Source organism: Chiloscyllium plagiosum, chromosome 18 (assembly GCF_004010195.1).
Source record: "Chiloscyllium plagiosum isolate BGI_BamShark_2017 chromosome 18, ASM401019v2, whole genome shotgun sequence".
Classification (NCBI taxonomy): Eukaryota; Metazoa; Chordata; class Chondrichthyes; order Orectolobiformes; family Hemiscylliidae; genus Chiloscyllium; species Chiloscyllium plagiosum.
Genome location: NC_057727.1, coordinates 19,771,321 through 19,794,760, shown reverse-complemented (window position 1 = coordinate 19,794,760; position 23,440 = coordinate 19,771,321). Strand labels below are relative to the sequence as shown.

The window sequence follows — 23,440 nt, the reverse complement described above, 5'->3', positions numbered from 1 at the left end:
GAAATGGGGCTTTAAGAGAGGGCCAGGTTCTAGGAACACTAGGAGGGAGGACCTTGGTTGCCCAGGAGCACCACTGAGAGGTTTCAATATACTTGAACTTGAGATATGGAAGAATGTGATTGTAAACTTTTCATCATATTCTGCTGCTGAAGAATATTTCCAGAATCAGCTGAAGTAACAAACTCTATTTACCATAGCTTCATTTGCCATGAGTCTACAAGACAGGAGGATTATGTCAGATTGCATAACTTTTTGATCTATTGTTAGCATATCACATACTCCAATTTCATTCCCTTATACAACGATATAAACTGAATTACATTACTCTATGAAGTACAACTGGAGAGAGATGGGGTGATTGTTGGGGGTACGACTGGATTTGTCACAGATGAGGAGACAACTATGAGAAGGCTGATGGTCAATGCAAGACTGAGAATGTTGTACTTAAGTGCATGCTGTATTCAAAACAAGGGAAACGAGTTTGTAGCACCTATTGAAATTGGCAGATATAATGTTGTAGATATCACGGGGACTTGGCTGCAAGGGATTCAGGGGTGGGTTGTAAATATCTAAGGATATCCATCCTATTCAAAGGACAAGTAGATGGGCAGAGGGGGCAGGATTCTTTGTTAGTTAAAAGTTAAATTGAGAGCAAGAAGTGATAGAGAGTCAGAAGCTGAATAATCTGTGTTGGTAGAGTTGACGAACCTCAGGAAAAACAGGCTTTCAAGCAGTAGTTGGGATGTGGGGGGAAAAATAAATCAGGAGATAGAAAAAGCATGTAAGAAAGGGACTATTACAATAATCATTGGGGTCTTCAATATGCAGGTGGACAGGGAAAAGCAGGTTGGGAACAGATCTTAAGAAAAGAAATTAATGGAAGAGCTATAAGATGGAACAGCTTGTGGGAGAGCTCACTGGGGGACAGGCAGTTCCGGATTGGTAATATGTAATGAGGCACACTTGATTAGGATGTTTAGGTGAGGGAACCCCTGAGGGTGCTGATCATAATATGATAGAATTCACCCCGCACTATGAGAAAGAGAAACTGGATTCAGATGTAATGGTATTATAATTAACTACCAGGACATGAGGAGGAGCTGGCCAGAGTTAATTGGAAGGGGGGGTATAGCAGAGAAGATGGTAGAACAGCAATGCAGGAGCTTTGAGGGTTAATTCAGGAGGCACGGCAGAAATAAATCCAAGGAAAAAGAAACATACAAAGGGGAGCATACGGTAACTATGGCTGAGTAGGGAAGTCAGGGAGAGCATAAAAGCAAAAGAACAAGCATACAATGTGGTAATGATGAGTGGAAGCCTTTAAAAACTAGCAGAGGATAACCAAAAAAGCAATAAGGGGACATGAGAGTCAAGAGTGTGGTGCCAGAAAAGCACAGCATGTCAGGCAGCATCCAAGGAGCAGGAGAATCAAAGTTTCGGGCAAAAGCCATTCATCAGCAATGAGGCGAAATTGGAGAGTAACCCAACTAGTAAGATAAAAAAAATTGTCAGAGTTCTTTTTCAGAAATCGAAGAGAGAGGCAAGAGTGGACATTGGACCACTTGAAAATGTGGCTGGAGACATTTAAATGGGGAACAAAGAAATGGAGGAACTGAATAGGTACTTGACAGTAGGTTTCACAGTTGAAGACACCAGAACTTCAAGAGGATCAGGAGTTAGAGGAGAATGTTGTGGCCGTCACTTAAGAGAAGGTGCTAAGGGGGATCCAAGATGGCAGCAATCTGATAAGTCTGCTATGCTGGGCTCTCCATCAAAACCCAAGTAAAGGTGGGCCTTCACTCCCCTCCCCTCCCCCCTCTACTAGTCATGCACAAGAAAATTCAAGAAGAGAAAGTAATACAAAATATTGAGAACCTTTTATATTCTGATTCTAATGTTCTGTGAACAAAATGAAGATGAACAAAGGAAAGGAAGCGAGAGGATCGCAGCAAACAGGACACTCTCCTATAGTGCCGAATGCACCCGCAGTCACTGCCCTGACTCCTGCGGCGGCGCTTTTGAACCCATTGCAGCAGCAGAATCTAGTCTCGGAGTTTGCAAAACTCCAAGAGAAAATCGAATCGGCGCTGGAACCGATCTCTGCCATGAGCACGAGATCGACGTATTGAGGCGGTCAAACAAAGGACCGCAGTATCGGAGACCACAGTAGAGAATTCGGTGGGGCGGATCCAAAAACCGGAACACCAGGTTCGGACCCTGCTGGACCAAGTCAACGACCTCAAGAATCGAGGTCAAAGGAAAAACTTACGGATAATCAGGCTCCCAGAGCATGAAGAAGGTGAGACTCTGGCTAACTTCCTGGAGCAGTGGCTCCCTCAGCTTCTGGGGTTAGGAGTAGAGTTGGGCCGGATATGTGTGGAGTAGGCCCACTGGATTGCGATACTCAGGCCTGGGTTGGATGAGCGACACCGCCTAGTCCTAGCGTGACTCTAGTGTTATAAAGAGAAACAACTAATAATGGAAGCCAGTATAAGGCTGGGAAAAGACTTACAGGCTCTGGAGTACAAAGGTTCGAAAATTATGTTTTATCAAGACTTCTCTGGGGCTCTAATCAAGAAGAGGAAATCTTTTGATGAAGTCAGGAAGAGATTGAGAGACTTCAATATCCAATATTCTGTGAAGTATCCAGCAGTACTGCTCTTCAACCATGGAGGGTCTCTTTACAATTTTGATCAGCAGAGAACTTTTTACTTGCACTCTTTGAAATAAATGGTCTGGGTCGGGAAAAAAAAATTATGGACAATGGCATATCCTTTCCTTTCATGGTTGTTGGTCCTACAGGCCTGGCATTGCTTTGATGTAAAATTCCCTTTGTTTTTCTCTTATAATTTTTGTTATTTCTTTGTTTCATCTGGGTGAAGGGTGGTTATTTCTTTTATTGAAGACAAATGGGGTTGATGTATGGAGGGGATGGGGGGCATCCACTTTTAACTCTCGTGTGTAAGTAATAGGTTTTCTTTGTTTCTGTATTGCTTGGGTTTGGGGTGTGGCCGGAGCTGGAAGGAACCAGGATGGTTATAAGGTTTGGGACAAGTGCCTCCCATGGGCAAGGGGGAAAATCTACAGTGATTTGTTGTTTATATGTTTGTTTAATTTGAGAGTAGAGGTTAGTTTTTTAGTTTTGGTAATATCTGTCATGTTAGTTTTTAGATTTTATAAATTTTGTGTTTTCTCCAATTGGCGCACCATGAGTAAGCTTCTTCCTCTCGGAGGGCTCTGGGTGGTCACGATTAGTGGTTCCTTTAGATAGTGCACCTGGAGCATAAAAGAGAACCATTCACAGATCAAAAGAAAGAAGGTGCTCTCAAACCTCAGAAAGGAAAGGATTGACATTGCCCTGTTACAGGAAACACACTTGAATGATAAGGAACATTTGAAGTTACAGCAGGGAGGATTTGGTAGGGTATTCGTCTCTTCTTTCAATTCTAAAAGCCAAGGAGTGGCTATACTAGTACAGACGAATCTCCCATCCCAGATAATAGAACAAATTAAGGATGAGCATAGGAGGTTCATCATCCTCAAGGCCCTAATACATGGGGAAGTGTATAGCATTCTGAATGTCTGTTGCCCCCCCAATGCACCCCTTAAATTCTTGATTGACGCAGTCTCCAAATGACTGGCTCTTGGGGTGCACCATACGACTATAGGAGGAGACTTTAACCGTCTCATGGACCCCGAGATAGACAGTATGGCAAAAGGTCTCTTGGCATCTCCCTCCAATCTAGACAGCTCATGGACTTGTGTGGGGAGTTGGGGCTGGTGGATGTATGGATATGTCTCCAGCTAATGGTAGAGATTTTACCTTTTACTCGAACACGCACAAGTGCCACATAAGATATGTTCTTTGTTCCATCAACCTGTCGGGATTCGATGTTATCCTCCTGGATTGAGAACATAGCCATTTCAGACCATGCGGTAGTGTACTTGGGCATAGTGGAATAGACACACGGTGCTGGCGCATGGATCCATTTCTTTTGAAGGATAACAAATTTATAGAGTACTTCACAAGGGAGTTTAGGACTTTCTGGGACATCAACTCGGGTATGGCAAGTCACCCATTGGTGCTTTGGGAGACCACCAAGGTGTATTTAAGGGGTTTTATTATTTCATACTCAGCAACCAGGAAATGGCAGAGAGAAGAGCGGCAATGGTTGGTGGAAGCCCGGCAGAAAGCAGCTAAATCAGCATATTATGATCAACCATCTGTGGTTAAGCTATAATGGGTCATAGCTCTCCAGGCTTCTCTGAAGTCAGTACTTACACAGGCAACAAAGAGGGAGGTCTTCTTTGCAAGGCAAAGGTTATTCAAGCATGGGGATAAGCCAGATAGATATCTGGCTAGGAATATAAATGCCCCGCATTCCATTGTGTCTATTAGGGAGAGAACTGGTACTATCACTCGTGAGTCGATAAAGATCAATGCCATATTCAGGAAATTCTACACAGAGTTATACCGGATGGAGGGATGTGAGGATGGAGTAGCAAGAATGGAATCCTTGTTTGAGAATCTGGACCCCCCCCCCCGGGTATAAATGCAGAACAAGCCTCCCTTTTGAATGCACCCTTAACAATACAAGAGGCTGTAAGGCAGCCTCAAAGTGGCAGAGCACCTGGCCTGGACAGGTTCCCGAGTGAGTTCTACAAGGAGTTCATAAACATGTTGGCCAAGCCAATATTGGGAAAGTACAATCATTCACTTTCGCACTCTCTTAGAGAGGCCAATATCTCTCTTACTCGAAAAAAAGAGAAAGATCCTGAGGACTGTGCCTTGTATAGACCTTTCTCACTGCTGAATGTGGATTTTAAAATCCTGTCTAAAACACTAGCTCTGAGACTGGGGACAGTAGTGCCCACTATCATAAAGGAAGTCCAGATGGTTTTTGTCTAGGGTCGTAGCTCTTTCAAAAATATCAGGAGGGTGTTGAATATAGTGCACGTATGCCAGCAGAGAGCAACTTTGGGCTTGATGGTCTCCTTGGACGTGGAAAAGGCATTTGGTCAAGTGGAATGGCTGTATCATTTTGGTGTCCTGGAATGCTTTGGTCTTGGTCTTGGGGGGACCTTCGCTAGGTGAGTGGCAATGCTATATAACGACTCCAAGGCAGTGGTCCTTACGAGCAGCCTAAAATCAGACAATTTCAGCATCGGGAGAGACAGCCATTGGAGAAAGCTACACAGAAGAATTCTGAAATTGTGGTGCCAAAGGTAGGAATGGGAGAGCACAAAATTACTCTCTATGCTGACTATGTTCTCTTTTTGGCTAACCTGGAAACGTCTGTACCGTGGTTAATTCAAAAGATTAAGTTATTCGGCATTTTCTCGGGAGATAAAATAAATTTTGACAAATTCGGAAGCCATGCCCGTGGAGGGCTTGGTGGGAGTGCCTGACGTGGAGGATGGAACTCAATTTTCTTTCCAGTGGTGACAAGAAGGCTTTCTCTACTTGGGTATTTTTATAACCCTGCGCACCCCCCCCCCCTCCAAACCACTTCCACCAGCTGTACAGAGTTAACTTTTGTGCAGTTGTTTGATAGGATAAACAGGATGTGCAACATTGGGAAGGGTTACCAATATCATGGTTAGGCCGAATAGTCTTGATTAAAATGAATGTTCTTCCTCGGCTACTATATCCTATGAGAATACTCCCATTCTTGTTGCCCAGATAAGTGCTGTGGAAGCTCAATGGCTGACTTGGGTCCTTCATTTGGTGTTATAGGCGTCCTCTTATTAAATTTACCAAGTTGCAACTCCTACAGGATATGGGGCTGAATCTCCCAAACTTCTTAAGTGATACCAAATAAGTGTCCTATTGTCCTATGTGAGTGAGGATCCGAGGTCGATATGGCTTGATATCAAGGCCGCTTTGGCAAGGTGCCCCCTCCTTAACTTACTGTTTATGGACAGGATGAAATCTGTTGCTGAGCATTATAAAAGCCCGATCATTACAAACACGGTCAAAGCGGGGAGAATGATGCAGCAAGGTGAGGGCAATTTACATAAGACCTCACTGTTCACCCCCTTAATTGGATCCCCATGATTTAGGCCGGGGTCAGTGGATTCAGGCTTTAAAGCATGGGGATCATGGGAGTCTCCTGTTTGGGAGACTTATTTGAGGGAGAGGTCCTGATGTCTTTCGATAAGCTAAATCATAAATATGAGTTACCCAGTAGGAACCGTTATTTTCAGATTAGGGATTATATACAGAGAAGGACCATACTAACTGCTCAGCCCTGTAAGTCTGACATGGAGAGAAGAGTGCTCCGTTGTGCGGGCACTCTCTTTGTCAACACTCTATATCATTGACAGAGAGCGGGCACCTTGAAATATATGAAAAGACTCTATAGAGTCTGGAATCAGGATCTAGGAGTAGAAATTTTGTTTGAAACCTGGGAGGACATATGGGAGAATGTGAACAAAATCTCAACATGCAATGAAGCGCAGGCTATGCAATTGAAGATTCTTCACAGGGCCCATATGGTCCCAGAGCAATTAGCAAAGTTCAAGAAAGGAACAAGTCCAGAGTGTGTTCAGTGTAAAATAAGAACAGGCACCCTGACTCATTGTCTATGGTCGTGTCATAAGATCCATAGGTACTGGGGTACCATAGCTACTGAATTGGAGGGGATCCTGAGAATTGAAGTTAGGACGGATCCAGTATCCCTTCTTTTGGGACTGCCAAATCTGCCTTCACTAGATGAACACAGGAAGAGATTATTCAACATTCTCACATATTGTGCAAGGAAGAGCATTTTAATGAACTGGATCTCAGAAAACCCCTCAGGTCTCATGGAATGGCAGACGTGTGATGGAGCATGTCCCCCAAGATTATCTTATGAATGTGGTACACCCGAAAACGGAGCTTTTTATAAGATGTGGCAGCCCTTTTTAAATTATTTGACATGGACCTGTCAGCCATATTGACCAGGGCCTTTATATAGCCTTGAGGGCTGGGTTTGGCAGTCCAGAGATCCTGGGGGGGAGGAATTCTGCATAAGTTTGTTTTGGGACAACAACTTTTCATATTCTGCATTAATGATCTAGTCAAAGGAACTGAGAATGTTGTTGCTAAGTTTGCAGATGAAACAAAGATAGGTGAAAGGAACAGTAGTGCTGAGGAAGCACGGAGGTTGCAGGTTAGGAGCGTCGACAAAGAAGTGACAGATGAAACACCGTGTGGGAACGTATGAGATTATGCACTTTGTATGAGAATGTATGAGATTATGCACTTGGGTCGGAAGAATGGAGGCATAGTTTATTTTCTAAATGGGGAAAGGCTTCAGAAATGTGAAGCGCAAAGAGATTTGGAGTCCTAGTTCAGGATTTTCTTAAAGTTAACTTGCAGGTTCCGTTGGCATTTAGGAAGACAAATGCAGTGTTAACATTCATTTCAAGAGGACTAGAATACAAAAGCAGAGATGTACTGCTGAGGCTGTATAAGGCTCTGGTTAGATCACATTTGGAATATAGTGATCAGTTCGGGCCATGTATCTCAGGAAGGATGTGTGGGATTGGAGAGGATCCAGAGGTTTACAAGAATGATCCTGGGGATGAAGGGCTTATCATACAAGGAGCAGTTGAAGACTTTGATTCTATACTCAGTGGAGTTTAGAAGGGTGAGGAGGGATCTGATTGGAACTTAGAATACTGAGAGACATAGATAAAGTGAACATGGAGAAGATGTTTCCACTAACCGGAGAGACTAGGACCCGAGTACACAGCCTCAGACTGAAGGGACACCCTAGAGAACTGAGATGAAGAGAACTTCTTTCAGCCAGAGGATGGTTAATCTATGGAATTTATTGCTTTAGAGGCCTGTGGAGGTCAAGTCATTGAGTGTTTCTACGACAGAGAAAGGGAAAGATAGTTTTTGATTGGTATGGGAATCAAAAAAATAGGTTTGAGAAATATATCAGTCATTATAAAATGGCAGAGCATTTGATAGCTGAATTATGCTTCTCCATCTTATGATCTTAGACCATAGGAGCAGAATTAGACCTTTCAATGTATCGAGCTTGTTCTGCCATTCAGTCATTGAGGCAATAAGTTCCACAGAGTCACCACCCTCTGGCTGAAGAAATTCCTGAAGACCATTCTTATCGCCTGTGCTCAAAATGTTTTCAATGCATGATTTTGTTGGTTTATTTTCAATTTTTAAAAGTTTGGTAGGTTTTTCTTTCCATCCTGTTTTGACCGTTTTCAAAACTTTGTTGAAGTTTTTCAACATAAAAAAAATTAATCATTCTCATTTAATGCTGGGATATTTTGAAACAAATCATTCATGGATAATGTAAGTCTAAGAGTTAGAACAGAGCTGAAAATGTGTTGCTGGAAAAGCGCAGCAGGTCAGGCAGCATCCAGGGAACAGGAGAATCAACGTTTCGGGCATAAGCCCTTCTTCAGGAACCTGAAGAAGGGCTTATGCCCGAAACGTCGATTCTCCTGTTCCCTGGATGCTGCCTGACCTGCTGCGCTTTTCCAGCAACACATTTTCAGCTCTGATCTCCAGCATCTGCAGACCTCACTTTCTCCTCTCAGAGTTAGAACAATGCATTTTCTTCCAAGGGGGTAGGATAGAATTCAGTCAAGAGTGTCAGAGAGAAGCAATCGCTGAAGCTGTTCCAATTACCTTTAACAATTTGGCAACCTTGTGCTGAGCATGAATTCACAATACATAATCAGTCACTAATTAACAGTCTTACTCAGCCCATTAGGCTAACATAAGTGAGGTATAAATTTCAGGGTGAAAGCTCTCGCATGTCACTGGTATAGCACACTGAAGAAAATTGAGCTTGAAACCAGTTGTGACCATGAATTCAGAACATTGAAAATCCACTTTCCACTAATTGGTGGTGTTACATAGAAATCATTAAAACTTTACTTATATTGAACATAGTGGTGTTAGTGAGCCTGAGGAACACTGTTTGTACTTTATTGCACCAGATACAACAGATCTGGAGAGTGTTTGATATGCCTGTGCACAAATAGTTTTCTTCAGAGTTCACTATTGTTTATTGTTCCTGGTTTACAGATTGAAGAGAGCTTAATCTAAATATCTATGGGGTTGATAATAGTGTGAAGAAATAGAAAAAGAAATAAGGTGCATAAAGAAGTACGTGTTGGTAGGTATGAGAAAAGGGTATAGATGTAGTGTGAGGGTTGACCCTAACTGTAACCCTTTTTTAAATAGAAGATCATGAAGCACTACAAAAAACAGAAAGGCAAGTTTTGAATGCATGTCTGTAAACACAATGTGTAATGAGTGAGGCAGTTGAGCTACTACAACTGCCATAAGATACATGAGAACATGATGTAGTGACAATGAGGGAAACATTGGGTAGAATTTTTAGTCACTGTTTTGTCAAGTAAGATTTAGCTGAGATTGGGTGAGAATCTACAAGGGTACAATCTTCATTTTTTAATTAATCAAGGGACATGGGCATTATTGACTGGCTAACATATATTGCCTGTCCCCAGTTGCCCTTGAGAAGGTGATGGTGTGCTGCCTGCTTGAACTACTGCAGTATATCTCCTGTACTCTGGAGCTCATGTGCTGTCAGTAGACCCACAATACCTTAAGGGAAGAAATTCCAGGATTCTGACTTGGTGACAGTGAAGCAATATATTTCTAAGTCAGGATGGTGAGAGGCTTGGAGGGAAACTCACACCAGGTGGTGATCTTCCCATGTATCTGTTGCTCTTCCAGATGGAAATGATTGTGCATTTGGAAGGTGTTGTCTAATTGATGTTAAACATGCAGGAGTGCCAGTTCCCCAGCTGGGGGGGGGACACAGTACGTGGGTCCTAGCAGGAGGTTTCCTTATTCATGTTTAACCTGAAGCCAGGGCAATTCCCTCCCATATGTATACTACTGTGCCAGGTCTGTCCTGCAGGTGGGACAGGACATGTTCAGAGATACTGATAGTGTGCCTGGGATATTGTCTATATGATTCCATGAATATGACTGTGGGCTTTTGCCCGAAACGTAGATTCTCCTGCTCCTCTGGTGCTGCCTGACCTGCTGTGCTTTTTCAGCACCACACTCTCGACTATTGCTTGACTAGTCAGCTCTCCCAGTTTTGGTACTAGCCCCCAGATGATAGTAGGGAGAACTGCATAATCGACAGAAGTTGCATTCAAAACCTGCCTTTGTATTCTTTGCAGTGCTTCACGATTTTCTATTTAAAATAAGGTTAGCATTAGGGTCAACCCTCCCACTCCAGTATTTTGTTCTCTCATACCTACCAACACTTACTTCTTTATGCACCTTATTCCTTTTTCTACTTCTTTACACTATTACCAACCCTGCAGACATCTAGATTAAATCCTCTTCAATCTGTATACCAGTTCTGAGGAAGGGCCACCGGATCCAAAACGTTAACTATGATTTCTCTTGACAGTTGCTGCCAGACCTGCTGAGCTTTTGCAGCAACTTCTGATTTTGTGTACAGTCGACAGGGCTGTTTTTACCATTGTGATTTCTTGGTGCTAAATTCATGCTGGGTAGTATGTCTGGTTTCATTTTCTTGTTGAGATTTTGTAATGATTGATACAACTGAGTGGACTTTTAAGCCATTTCAGAGGGCAGTTGAGACTCAACCACATTGCTCTGGTTGGAGTCACACCTAGGCCAGACCAGGTGAGGCTGGCAGATTTCCTTCCCAGGAAGACATTCCCTGAGCCAGATGGGTCTTCTGACAATCGATGATGGCTTCATAGTCATCAGCAGATTCTTAATTAAGATATTTACGTTGAATTCAAATTCTACCGTCTGCTGTAGTGGGAGTTAAACCCAGGTCCCCAAACATTAGCTCAGTTTCGAGATTAATACTGTAACAATAATATCAGTGGACCATCACCTCCCCGAATGCTAAGAGAAATGGGGGACTAAGTCTGTAGAAAAATCACTAGAAATGTGTAAGCACTATAGAGTGGTAGTACTGGCATATTACCATTGTTAATCCCCCAATATTAAGTCCCTAAAGTTTACCATTTACTGGAAACTGAACTTGGCCAGACATATAAACACCATTCCTATGAAAGCAGCTTAGAGACTGGGAATTTGAGATGAAAACTCTCCTCATCATTCCTCAAAGCATGTACATTATTTATGCAGCATAAAGCCAAGAGTGTGATAGAATACTTTCCAGAAATAGTACTGAAGACTTGCACTCCATAACTTTCTCTACTCCTAGCCAAGCTGTTCCAATGTGGTAACAATACTGGCATCCAACTGACATAGTCCAAAATTGCCCAACTACATCCTGAGAACAAAAAAAGGACAAATCCAACCCAGACAATTAGTATCCAAGGGTTTGTACTTTTGATCATCTGTACGTGATGGAAGATGTCATCAACACAGCTATCAAACAGTACTTGCACAGCAATAAACTGCACATTTAGGCCCAATTTGGACTCCACCATGGTCTCTCGCTTACTTACCTCATTACAACATTAGTTCAAACTTGGACAAATGAGCTGAATTCCAGAGATGAGAGTGACCGCCTCTGATGTCAAGGTCACTTTTGACTGAGTGTAGTATCAGTGAGCCCTAGCGAGTCAGTGGGAATCCAGGGAAACCTCTCTGTTGGTTAAGTTAATACTAAGAACAAAGAAAGATGGTTGTAGTCATTGGAAGCCAGTCATCTCAACCCCAGGAGTTTGTCTGGGTAGTGTCCTGGGCCAACAATCTTCAGCTGCTTCATCAATGACCTTCCCTCAATCGCAAGTTAAGAAGTGGGGATGTTCACCAATGATTTCTTAATATTCAGCACAATGTGTAACTCCTCAGTACTATGGCAATCCATGTTCAAATGCAGCAAGATCTGGACAATATTCATGCTTTAGCTGACAATTGGCAAATAACATTCATGTCACACAAATGCCCAGCAATGATTGTCTCCAGGGAGAGAATCTAACCATTGCTCCTTGACATTTAGTGGCGTTATTATTACTTAATCCCCTATCAACCCCCGGAGGTTACCATTGACCAGAAACTTAATGGATTAGCCATATAAATAGTGGATGCAAGAGCAGATTCTGCAGCAAATACCTCGCCTTCTGATTCCCAAAAGTGTGTACACTATCTACAAGCTATAAGTCACAAGTATGATGAAATATTAGCGAATTTGGAGAAGATTTGTAGCTCAGGTTGAGGTTCTGGATATAAGTTTGCTCACTGAGGTGGAAGGGTCATTTTCGGATGTTTCATCACCATACTAGGTAACATCATCAGTGAGCCTCCATCAATTTCTCAGTAACAAACCCAAACAAGCTGACAAAACACACCCAGATACCCTAGCCAGTCTCCCCTACATCAAAGACATTTCAGAAATTACAGCCAGCCTACTCAGATGCCTTGGCATCACGTTAGCCCACCAACATACTAAAAGAGCAGCTGATGAGCTTAAAAGACTCTATACAGACAACAAGCAAAATTAATGCCATTTACAAAATACCTTGCAAGAACTGCGACAAACACTACATTGGATAACTAGCTGCCAGGATACGTAAACATCAACTAGCCACAAAAAGACATGACCCACTAATATTAGTATCTTAAATATAGATGAGGAAGGACACCACTTTGACTGGGACAATATATCCATCTGAGGACAAGCCAGAGAAAAGGACAAGAATTCATAGAAGCATGACATTCCAACCGGGACTCTATCAACAAATACATCAATCTGGACCCCATCTATTACTCTCTGAGAAAAAGAACAGAAAATGGCATCACAGGAAATTACATCACCAACCCAAGGAAACCTAAACACATAAATATAAAGCAGGCCGTAACACCAGTGCTTCACCAGAGGCTTACTGATGATGTTACCTAGTACAGTGATGAAATGTCTGAAAATGAGCCTTCCAGATCAGCGAGCAAACTTACATCCATGATGAAATATTTTCTACTTACCTGGATGCGAGCAGCTTATGCAACACTTGAGAAGTTTGACACCATTCAGAACAAAGCAACACACTTGTTTGGCAACAATCCACAAATATTCATATCCTCCACTACTGCTCAGTAGTAGCAGTGTACAACATGTACAACATGCACTGATAAATTAATCAAGGTTCCAACAGCATCTTCCAACCGACAACTGTCTAGAAGGACAAAGGCATCTATAGTTTCATGGAAGCACTACCACCTGCAAGTTCCCCTCTAAGCTCCTCACCAATCTAACTTGGAACTATATCACTGTTACTTCAATTTCACCGAGTGAAAATCCTGGAACTCCCTTCGTAATGGCATTTGGGTCTAACTATATCAGATGGACTACAGCAATTCAAGAAGCTACTCAACATGACCTTGTCAAGGACACTTAGGAATGGGCAATAAATGCAGCCAGCGATGTCAATGCCTCATGAATGAATAAAAGCAAAGTAGAAATACTGTTAGGAGGCTAAGTCTAACACTAAGAGTAACTTCTGTGTTCTTGCAGATAAATTATCAGTATTATTCGAATTAGCAAGATGGTTCAAAAACATATTGATTGGCAAAGACATTGACTTTTGCAGTTCAATGCCAATATACTGTATTCCTGCTGCATTGTTTTGTAGAAGTTCCTAGATTCTCTAAAAATTTGTTTGCCCCATTCTTGTATCATTAACGTGAAATTATTTCATGTAACTCTTTGTGCCATAATATGGCTGTAGGTCTCGAGTCTACTTGAATAATGTTAGAATGGATCTCCTTTTAAAAAAACAATGAAGGTGAAAATTATGCTTATATGTAAACTTAAAAGATCCTTCAATCACTGACAAGCAAACCAAAGATTAAAGTAAAATTTGAAACTAAGATAATGTAAATCTTTCCTGATAAAGTTGTGATTTTTTTCTGTGAAAAATTGATGTGAATTGGACTGAAAAATATTCATTTAATGCTAAAAAAAAGGAGTGTCAGATCTTTGAATTTAACAAGTGGAGACTGTGGTACAATTCAAATGATACTTACCTACTTGACTTAGTAAACTAAACCTTGTTAAGCAGATCACTTACATACTGGTTAATTCAATTCATGAATTGCATCATCATTTTCGGAGATACCAAACTGCACTGTGAATTGAAATGAAATGAATTATTTTATTGACTGACTGGAGTTGTTTCAGTTTGGATTGGAGGTGGCAAGGCAACAGTTGCTTATACAATCAGAAGTTAGAACCTCATAAGAACTAAATGGCAACGCTGCATTGTATTTAATTGACTTTTATTTCTTTGAAACCTATCACAGTTGTGCAATTAGTGACCATTCCTAGTCATATAGAAGGCACCAAGTGAAGCATTTTCTCAGAATGGATAATTGAAATGAAATTCCTCTTTTGACAACTGCTAACACATTTTGACTCTTGAAATCACAATTTTGATTTTGTGGATTTCCAAGTGGTTAATTGTTGAAGAAAGCAATTTTTTCCTGTTTTTGTCAAAAGGAATTTCATGCTTCATGTTATTTAACCTTATGGGAACAATACTTGTACACATCTATTGTTATTTATTATTCATCTATTATTTTCCAAACTGCACGCCAAAAGTACCAGAGACACATCGAAAAGAAGCTGGCTGAATTTCCCAGTGCTTCACTGGATTGCCAAAAAGGCTGATTCCACTATAGAACGTCATCTTATTGCTTGATTCCTTTGGGCAGAAATCATCCACGTCAATTTTGCTAATATTATTATTATGAAGATAAAGTACCTGTTTAAAAAAAAATAAAAAGCTGAAAATTCTGTAATTGAATATTGTGAAAAAGTTGACATTGGTATTTCACATTTGTTTAGTTTGGGATGATTTTCATAAAGTGCAGTCTTGGTTGATTACTAGCAAGGAAAATATATTCTTAGATGAAAGAACAAGGTTACAACTTAGAACCTTCAGGGCACATGGTGGCTCTGTGGCTAGCACTGCTGCCTCACAGCACTAGTCACCCAGGTTCGATTCCCGCCTTGGGCAACTGTCTGTGTGGAGTTTGCACATTCTCCCCGTGTCTGCATGCGTTTCCTCCGGGTGGTCCGGTTTCCTCCCACAATCCAAAAATGTGCAGGTCAGGTGAATTGGCCATGCTAAATTGCCCATAGTGTTAGGTACATTAGTCAGGGGTAAATGTAAGGGTAAGGGAATGGGTCTGGGTGGATTGCTCTTTGAAGGCCTGTTTCCATTCTGTAGGGAATCTAATCTGAGCAGAAGTCTTTTGTATCAATATTGCAGTTGTGAACTTTCTGGGTTAATCTCAAGCCTATCAAAGACTTTTATCTCTGTTTCCTTCTCATACATCTTTCTCATAACAAAAAAAGTAGGAGTAGGCAATTCAGCCTCTCAAGCTTGGTCCACCTTTTAACATGATCATGACTAATCTTAGCTCAGCAGGCAGTCAGTGTAGGAGTCCTCTGCAGCTGTCTTCCTGTCAAAGAAGTATTCTGTTTCGGATACAGATGAGGGGAATGGCCCATCAGGTGACAGCAGCAGCAGCAATCCGTGCAGAGGCACTAGGGCTTGGCTCTGCTGTATAGAGGGGAAAGACACAAGATAGAAGAGCAATAGTAATTGGAGATTCAGTACTCAAGGCACAGATAGGCACTCCTATGGCCACAAGAGGGACTTCAGGATGGTATGTTGCCTCCCTGGTACCAGGGTCATGGATGTCTCTAAGTAGGTACAGGGCAACCTGAAGTGAGAAGGTCTGCAGACAGAAGCTATTGTCCATACTGACACAAATGACACAGGTACGAGGAGTGACAAGGTCCTGCAATGACAATTGAGGGAGTTTGGTACTAAACTAAAAAGCCAGAACTCTAGAGTAGTAATTTCAGGATTACTCCCCGTGTCACGTGCTACTGAGGCTAGGAACAGAGGCAAAGTACAATTGAACACGTGGCTAAAGGTCTGGTGTAGGGGGAGGGCCTGAAATATATAGATCATTGGGATGTCTTCCAGGCAAGGTGGGACCTGTACACGAAGGACAGGTTGTACCTAAACTGGAGGGACACTAGTATCCTGGCAGGGAGATTCTATAGTGCCATTTGGGAGGGTTTAACTGGTGTGGCAGGGGGTTGGGATCCAGAGCAGCAGGTCAGTAAGTATGGAGATTAGGGAAGCTCTTGATTCAAAGGCAAATATAGCTAAGAGGAATAGCAACCCGGAAGAGGTTGCTGAGCGCAGCGGAACAGGATGCTTGAACTGTGTTTGCTTTGATGCAAGAAATATAACAGATAAGAAGAATGAATTTAGAACCTGGATTAATGCATGCAATTATGTTGTTGCTATTACATAGTCAAGGTTGAAAGAGGAACAGCATTCGCAGCGTAACGTTCCAGGATATCGATGTTTTTTGATGAGACAGAGGAGGAAGCAAAAGAAGTGGGGACTGGCACTACTGATTAGGAAGCATATTACAGCGATGTTGAGAGAGGACACCCTGGAGGGATCTTGCCTCAAGGCATTATGGTTGGAGCTCAGGAATAGGAAGGATGCAATCACAATGCTGGGATTGTACTGCAAACCTCCTAGCTGCTAGTGGGCGATAGAAGAAGAGATATGTAATCAGATTATTGAAAGACATGAAAATAACAGGTTTGTTGAGGTGAATGATTTTAATTTTCCCCATAATGACTGGGATCCCTTAGTGTTGGGAGTTTGGATGGGGAGCATTTTGTTAGGTGTGTCCAGGAGAGTTTTTTGAAATAATATTTGGACAGTGCAATGATGGAGGGAAATACCACTATGGACCTGGTATTTAGAAATGAGCCCAGACAGGTGATCCAAGCTTCAGTGGGGGAGCATATTGAGAATAGTGATCATAATTCTGTAAATTTTCAGATACTTATGGGTAAGGACAAGACTGGACCTTCGATGAAGCTGTTAAACTGGGGGAAGGCCAGCTATAACCGAAATAGAGAATGTGGTTTGAGAGGGGATGTTTGAGGGGAAATCTACATCCGACATGTGGGATTCTTTTAAGGACCAGTTGGTTAGGGTGCATGACAGGCGTGTTCCTGTGAAAATGAAAGACAGGAATGGCAGAATTTGGGAACCTTGGATGACAGGGGTAATTATCAGCTCAGTCAAAATAAAAGGAAACATACCTAAGGTGTAAGCAACTAAAAACAGACAAAATCCTTGAAGAATATAGAAAAAGTAGGAAGGAGCTCACATGGGGAATTCGGAAGGCTGAAAGGGGCTATGAAATGTCCTTGGCCAGAAGGATTAAGGAGAATTCCATGATATTTTATACATACCAGAAACACAAACATACATTGCTGGAAAAGTTCAGCAGGTCTGTCAGCATCTGTGAAAAGAAATCAAATTAATGTTTTGGATCCAGTGACCCTTCAGAACAGTTCTGAGGAAGAGTCACTGGAACTGACACGTTAGCTCTGATTTCTCTCCATAGAGCTGCCAGACCTGCTGAGCTTCTCCAGCAATTTCTGTTTTTGTTTCTGATTTCAGCAGTTCTTTCGGGTTTCATTTTATACATATATTAGGAGTATGAGGATGGCTAAGGAAAAGGTAAGCCCACTAAAGGATATGGGAGGGAGGTTACATGTGGAGCCAGAGGAAATGGGTGAGATCCTTAATGTGTATTACATTGGTATTCACCAAAGAGAGGGACATGAGGGATTTTGAGGTTTGCAAAAGGTGTGTGAATAGTCTTGGGTAGGTCAACATATTGAAGAAAGAAGTGTTGGTGGCTTGAAATACATCAAGGTAGACAAGTCCCTATGGCCAGATGGAATCTATTCCTGGATAGTGTGAGAGGCAAGGGGGGAAATACGTGGATCCTTATTAGATATCATTGCATTCCTTTTAGCCTCAGGTGAGGTTCTAGAGGACTGGAGAATGGCCCATGTTGTTCTTTGTTTAAGAGGAGTTATTCCGGGTAATTACAGACCAGTGAGCCTGACGTCAGTGGTGGGAAGCTGTTGAAGAAGGTAATGAAAGATAGGGTTTATTCACTAGGAGAAAGTGAGGACTGCAGGTGCAGGAGATCAGAGCCAAAGAGTGTGGTGCTGAAATCCCAGGAGCAGGAGAGTCGACATTTCGAACATAAGCCCTTCATTAGGAATGAGGGGTGGCCCAAGAGATCTGAGAGATAAATGTGAGGGGGTTTGGAGCTGGGTGGAAGCTGGCTGGAATGGTAGATGAAGGTGGGGGTGAAAGTGATAGGCCTCCAGCGTATCTCCTCCACTTCCTGCACCTCCTCCTTTGAACCTCTAATCGCAACGAGGACAGAAACTGCCACCCCACTAACCTCCAGATACATCACATCATTCTCCGCCAATTCCTCCACCTACAAAGAGACCCCACCACCATGGATGTATTTCCTTCCCCAACCCTATCTGCTTTCTGGAGAGACTATTCCCTCCGCAACTCCCTTTGTTAGGTCCACGCCCCCCACCAACCCACTCTACAGTCTCGACACCTTCCCCTGCCACTGCATGTAGTGCAAAACCTGCACCCACACCTCCTCCCTCACCTCCATCCACAAAGGCCTCAAAGGATCCTTCCACATCCGACAGAAATTTACCTGTACCTCCACACACATCATCTGCTGTGTCCGTTGCTGTCGATGTGGGCTCCTCTACATTGGGGAGACAGGATGCCAATTTGCAGAACATTTCAGAGAACATTTCTGGGACACATGCACTCAACAACCTTACTACCCTGTGGCCATACACTTTAACACCCCCTCCCACTCTGCCAAGGACATGCAAGTCCTGGGCCTCCTCCACTACAAACTCTAGCCACCCGATGCCTGGAGGAAGAATGCCTCATCTTCCACCTTGGGACCCTCCAACCACACGGGATATACGTGGATGTCACCAGTTTCCTCATTTGCCCTTCCCCCACCTTATCCCAGATCTAACTTTCCGACTGGGCATCACCCTCTTGAACTGTCCTACCTGTCCTTCTTTCTTCCTACATATCCGATCCACCTCCTCTCCAACATATCACCTTCATCCCCACCTTCATCTACCTATCTCATTCCCAGCTACCTTCCACCCAGCCCCCTCTCATTTATCTCTCAGCCCCCTTGAGCCACCCCTCATTCCTGATGAAGAGCTTATGCTCAAAACATCGACTCTCCTGCTCCTCAGATGCTGCCTGATCAGCTGTGCTTTTCTAGCACCACACTCTGACATAGGATTTATTTACATTTGGAAAAACTTGACTTGTTAGTAATAGGCAGCATGGGTTTGTGCACGGAAAGTCATGAGGGAAGCACAGTGGATTTTTTTTTAATATGGACTTTATTAAAGCTTCTGATAAGGTATCTCATGGCAGGCTGGTGCAGAAGGTAGAGTCTCATGAGATCCAGGGTGAGCTGGCTAGATGGATTCAAAACTGGCTCAGTCATAGAAGACAGAGAATAGAGGTTGAAGGGTGTTTCTATGGAATGGAGATCAGTAAGTAGTGATGTTCCGCTGGATTGTTGTTTATAATATATATATATATAATATATAATCTGAAGGAATATTTAGGTGGTCTGCTTAGTAAATTTGTGGATGACACCAAACTTGGTGGAGTTGCAGATAATGAGGAGAATTGTCAAAGGATACAGCAGGGTATAGATAGATTGCAGTTTTGGACAGAGAAACGGAGTGCAATCCAGATAAATGAGAGATAATGCCTTTTTGGAAGATCAAATGAGGTGTGAATTATACAATAAATGGCAGAACCCTTAGAAGCATTGACATGCAGAAGGATCCGGGGCTTGCAGATCCCTGAAAATGGCAACACATGTGGATAATGTGGTCAAGAAAGCATACAATGTGCTTACCTTCATTGGCCAGGGCATCAAATATAAAAGTCGGCAAGTTATGTTACAGCTGTGCAAATCTTTAGTTAGGCCACATTTGGAATATTGCATGCATTTCTGGTTGTCACATTATCAGAAGGACGTGGATGCTTTGGAGAGGGTGCAGACAAGGTTTACCAGGATGTTGCCTAGTTTGAAGGAGTTGGGTAAACTCAGATTGTTTTCACTGGAAAGGCAGATGCTGAGTCGCAACATGATAGAGCAAAATTATGAGTGACATAGATAGGATAGCGAGAGGCTTTTTCCCTGGTTGGAAAGGTCAACTACAAGAGGCCACAGATTCACTGTGAGAAGGGGAAAGTTCTTCACCTAGAGGGTAGTGGATGCCTGGAACATACTGCTGATGGAGGTGGCATGTTAGCACATTTAAGGCATATCTTGATAGACACGTGATTAGGAAGCAAATAGAGGGTTAGAAACCACGCATAGGCAATAAGTAGCAGGTCTAAATAAGAATTACAATCAGTGCAGGCTTAGTGGACCAAAGGATCTGTTCCTGTGCTATATTGTGTTCTTGATGCTTACTTTGAGTTTCCCATTTCTGTGTCCTCTGTTTCCAAACATCTCAGGTGACAGAAGCATCAAGGACATGAACGTATGAGATGCTTCAAAAAACTGATTTAACATATAACCAGAATACTAAACTGTAGTCCAAATACTTAGATCAGCAGAAAGAAACATCATCTCTCAAAATGAACTCAAGTCAGTCTTGGATGAGATTAACAACAACAAAAGATAATCTGCAGATACTTATGAACTCGCTAGTATCTCACCATGTTGGATGAGGACTTTGGTGAGGCTACTTTTAGAATACTGCATTCAGTTCTGGTCTCCCTGCTATAGGAAAGATGTTACTAAACTTGAAGGATTCAAAAAAAGATTTACAAGGATGCTGCGGGATTTGAGGATTTGAGCTATTGGAAGAGGCTGAATAGGCTGGGGCTTTTTCCCTGAAGTATCAGTGGCTGAGGGTGACCATGTAGAGGTTTAAAAAACTGTGAGGGGCATTAGTGATTATCCAAGGTCATTTTCCAGTTGTAGTGGTGTATAAAACTGGAAGGCATAGGTTTAAGGTGAAAGGAAAAAGATTGAAAAGGGACCTGAGGGGCAACTTTTTCATGCAGAGGGTGGTGCGTTTGTGGAATGAACCACCAGAGGAGGTGATCGAGGTGGGTACGATTACAATGTTTATAAGACATCTGAATGAGTATATGAATAGAAAGAGTTATTGGGTGATATGGGCCAAATGCTGGCAAATGGGACAAGATCAGTTCAGAATATCAAGTCAGCATGGCTGAGTTGGACCAAAGGGTCTGTTTCCATGCTGTATAACTAAATGAATATGACTCTATGACTGAGATTATTGGTTGTTTCATTTGCTGTTTATTCTGTTTTTTTACAAAATGCTTCAGTTGTTGTACAAAAGCAGGTAAATAGAATTAAAGTAATAAATCAAAGGAACAATTTGTTATTTACCTGCAAATGCATCAGTTTCTTTATATCAGCAGGAACATGCTTAACTTTGTTGTTTTCCAAATGAAGCTGTCTTAATTTAGGAAGAAATGATAAACTTCCATTTTCAATCTCTTTAATTTGGTTGTAGGACAAGTCCAATCTGTAACATGAAAAGGAAGTGACTCTATATTCAGTACATGGGACATGCATTTCATAAAGTGTTTTATTCATTGCCTTATTACTAAGTCATACACTTTATACTTCTGTAGCTAGGTTAAGCCTGTTGGTGATGCTGTATCAGAAAATTTTAATTTCAAAGGTGTCATTACTTAACCTTTCACAAACTCAGCCTGGTGTCTGACAGAAGTAAACTATTTTATTTATTGATTTCAGCCTTCACCCTCTCGGTGGCACTGTTACAATGTAATAAGAACATAAGAAATTGGAACAGCAGCTTTTTTGGCCATTTGGCCCCTCCATCCTGCTTTGCCATTCAATATGATTATGGCTGAACCATTACTCCTAATATTCACTTTCTTGCATTTTCCCTGTAGCCCCGACTGACCAAAAATCTATTTTATCCTTAAACATATATAACGATTCTGTTCTCGCAGCACTCTGTGAGAAGAAATTCCTCTTCCACTCAGGCTTAAATTGGTGCTTCTTCATTCTGAGACTGTTGTCTTATATTCTCCATTGAAGGTAAACATCTCTTAGCATCTTTCACAGGATATGAGTGTCACTGGCCAGACTATCATTTACTGCCCATCCCTCAATGCCCAGAGGATAGTTTTAGAGTTAACCACATTGTTGTAAGCCAGGAGAAAGTGAGGACTGCAGATGCTGGAGACCAGAGTTGAAAAATGTGGTGCTGGAAAAACACAGCAGGCCAGGCAGCATCCGAGGAGCAGGAGAATCGCGTTTTGGGCATAAGCCTTTCCTGAAGAAGGGCTTATGCCCGAAACGTTGATTCTCCTGCTCCTCGGATGCTGCCTGGTTTGTTGTAAACCAGACCAGGTAAAGATGGCAGTTTCCTTTCCTCAGGAAATTAGCGAACCAGGTGGGTTTATCCACCAAACAGCAATGGTTTCATGGTTATCATTGGATTCTTAATTTCAGACATTTATTGAATTCGGGTTCCATCAATCCTGATTTCCAGAACATTGCCGGGGTCTCACAATTAATAGTCCAGTAATAATACCACTCGTCCATCACCTCCCCTGTCCAAGCCTCTGAAGAATCATGCAGGTTTCAATGAGATCACCTCTCATTCTTCTAAACAGTGGGTAGAGTCCCAACATGTTTAGCCTTTGCTGAAGACAATTCCCCTTTACTAGTGAACCTTCTTGGAAAGATAAATAATATCTTTCCTTAAACAAAGGGACCAAAACTGTTCACAATACTCCAGATATAGTCTCACTAAAATCTTGTAGATTTGCAGAGAGATTTCCCCACTGTTACACTCCAAACTCATTGAAAAACTGGTCAACATTCCATTAGCCTTCCTGATTATAAGCAGTACCTGTGTGCTAGCTTTCTCTGTTGCATGCCCAAGTACCACAAATTCCTTTGTGTTGCAGCTTTCTGCAGTTTTACTCAATTTAAATAATATTCTGTTCTTTTGTTCTTCCTTCCAAACTGAACAGCTTCATGTTTTCCCACATCATCTCTTTTCAACCAGATTTTTGTGGGCTATCTTACTGTGCCTCCTGAAAACTCTTACATGATACATCTACGAATTACATAAGAACATAAGAACTGGAAGTGGAAGCTGGGAATTCAGCCCCTCAAACCTGATCCACCATTCACTACAATCATGGCTGATCTCTTCTCTTGGCTTCAACTCCACTTTCCTGCCTGCTCTTCAGAACTCTTCAATATTACTAATTAAAAATCTGTCCATTTCCTCCTCAATGCTCTGGAATCCACCACACTCTGGGGGAGTGAATTACGCTGATTCACACCCCTTTGAGATTAGTCGTTTCTTCTCATCTCTGTTCTACATTTGCTATCCTTTATCGTGAAACCTTGACCCTTCAGTCTAAATTACCCCATAATAGAAAACAGCCTCTCGATGTCGACATTGCCAATAAATTTAGATCTCCTATCATTCTTCTAAACGCTAGGGTTACAGGCCTCAACTGATCAATC

The 23,440-nt window shown here is 42.2% G+C and overlaps 1 protein-coding gene and 1 long non-coding RNA gene across 2 annotated transcripts in view; one reads left to right on the top strand and one right to left on the bottom strand.

The window, feature by feature from the left end:
- The window catches only part of LOC122558930, a 269,987-nt gene that overhangs the window by 104,134 nt on the left and 142,413 nt on the right, over positions 1-23,440 (top strand). The window lies entirely within an intron of this gene.
- Positions 15,122-23,440, bottom strand: part of aspn (asporin (LRR class 1)) — a 36,221-nt gene continuing 27,902 nt past the window's right edge. The window contains exons 7-8 of the mRNA XM_043707889.1: positions 21,311-21,449; positions 15,122-15,519 (exon numbers count right to left, since the gene is read on the bottom strand). Coding sequence (XP_043563824.1) covers positions 15,373-15,519; positions 21,311-21,449 — 286 coding nt within the window. The 3' untranslated portion in view covers positions 15,122-15,372. The remainder of the gene's footprint in view (positions 15,520-21,310; positions 21,450-23,440) is intronic.